Source organism: Triticum aestivum, chromosome 2A (assembly GCF_018294505.1).
Source record: "Triticum aestivum cultivar Chinese Spring chromosome 2A, IWGSC CS RefSeq v2.1, whole genome shotgun sequence".
Taxonomy (NCBI): Eukaryota; Viridiplantae; Streptophyta; class Magnoliopsida; order Poales; family Poaceae; genus Triticum; species Triticum aestivum.
This window is the reverse complement of record NC_057797.1, coordinates 776,532,941-776,534,762: the sequence shown is the minus strand read 5'-3', so window position 1 is coordinate 776,534,762 and position 1,822 is coordinate 776,532,941. Positions and strand designations below refer to the sequence as shown.

Sequence of the window (1,822 nt, the reverse complement as noted above, 5' to 3'; positions counted from 1 at the left end):
ACCGGGTGCTTGGAGTTGTAATGTTTGAGGGCATAGAGGGCGAGACGGAGACGGCAAATGTGGAAGTTGTCAAACTCTCTGCCCTCAAAACAAACAATTAATAATAATAATTAAACAAAACAAAACAGGGATTCAACGTAATCGATGGAACAAATGTCTTGTCTTGAAAATAAGAAGAAACAAGAAGGTAAAAGTTTTCATGAGTTTTTTTTTGCGGGGTAAAAAAGTTTTCATGAGATTTGGGTCACGTACGTACCTACTCTGGTGTGCAAGGGTACGACCTCCATCCATGCCACAGCAAACCAAACCATGGTTTTTACTGGATAGAAACTTCTTTTTATACAACGCAATGATATACTAAACTAAAACGGTTGGCTAGCACAGCGGCGGGTGGTGGGTAGTATACGGCCGACGACGGCGGCGGAACCACACGGGGACGAGCGGCGGCCTGCCCCCAATCGAGGATAGAATGGGAGTGTCAGCTAGGGTTCGGCAGGTTTATATACTACATAAATGATGGTCAATCTAGCCTATACCGAAGCCCGTCTCCTCCTAACAAGAAGGGTGTCTTCAGCATGTCGCTCCGGGTGAAGAATTCCTGTTTTTGCCCATTCCATGAACACCTCTCGCGGAAAATTTCCTTTTCGTGCCCATCTTTTCCGCATCCGAGTTCCACATCATTTGGATGTAAAATCTTGGATTCAACTTGACACAATGCACAGCTGCTTCTGAAGTAGTCCAACGGCTCTTCTGTCAAAAAAGAGAAAAGAATATATATAGAGAGAGAATTAGCTATGATCATATTCATATCTACTCGGTTGCACACATGTACCAAGGCAGGTCGTCGGAAGACTAATAGAACCAATGACGCGCGTACCTAAGATGGTGCATGTCTCGACGATAAGATTGCGAGAGCACCGGTCATAGCGTAGCTCAGCAAAGAAGTTGTGCTCATCGCTGTGCTCTGTCTGGCAAGCTGAGAAGTTGACGTGGTACCAGAAGTCTTCCCTAAAACCAACGCAGGCGACCTTGAAATGTGCGGTCGGCTGATCAGGATACATGAAACCAACGCAGGCCGTGATGGGCAGACCAGGAAGCCGGAACTCGGCACCCTACATGTACAATATCGATCATAGACGAACAAGGATAACTTAGTAAGATGGAGAATGAGAGAAGAGGCCAGTTGGTAGCTTTGAGGTTCAGTATTGCGTACCGAGTGGTAGGAGTTGTAATGTTTGAGGGCCCAGTCAGCAAGATCACGGATGCAGTACGCGTCCAGTTCGCTGTCATCAAACAAACAAATCAATCAATCGAACAAGACAAAACAAAAGAAAACAGGAATTCTTGGTTAAATTCCAGGGAGTAGCAAGGAAGGTATTGAGTACATACTCCTGGGTGTGATGGTTCACAGCACGCCCGCTGTCCATTAGTTGTTGAAGGCGAGCTACAAAGTCTTCGTCGTCATCGCCGGGGACGTTAGGGGAAGAGAACCAGGATCCCATGGATCAATCGATCGACCTTCCTGCCCTCCTCTGCGTCGTGTCCTCGATGGGTGTCGAGGTCGACCGAATCCTCCCCGCCCTCCTCTGCGTCGTGTCGTCGATGGGTGTCGAGGTCGACCGAATCCTCCCAGCCCTCCTCTGCGTCGCCGATAGGTCTCGTGATCAATTGATCTTCGTGCTGTCCTCTGCGTCTTCGATAGCTCTTGTGATTGATCGATCGCCCAATGGATATATATGTTGGTGCCGATTGGGATTCTAATGGGAGACGCCTCCTCGTTTTTTTGAATAACCGTCCTCAGTTATTACTTGTTTCAATCAAC

The 1,822-nt window shown here is 47.6% G+C and overlaps 1 protein-coding gene across 1 annotated transcript; it reads right to left on the bottom strand.

Moving 5' to 3' along the window:
• Positions 1 to 510: 510 nt before the first annotated feature.
• LOC123186674 (uncharacterized) lies at positions 511 to 1,284 on the bottom strand. Its single transcript, XM_044598390.1, has 3 exons — positions 1,214 to 1,284; positions 878 to 1,112; positions 511 to 750 (listed from the first exon to the last, which is right to left on the bottom strand). The coding sequence occupies exons 2-3, from the start codon at positions 1,059 to 1,061 to the stop codon at positions 521 to 523; spliced, it is 414 nt and encodes a 137-aa protein (XP_044454325.1). The 5' UTR covers positions 1,062 to 1,112; positions 1,214 to 1,284; the 3' UTR covers positions 511 to 520.
• Positions 1,285 to 1,822: the final 538 nt, after the last annotated feature.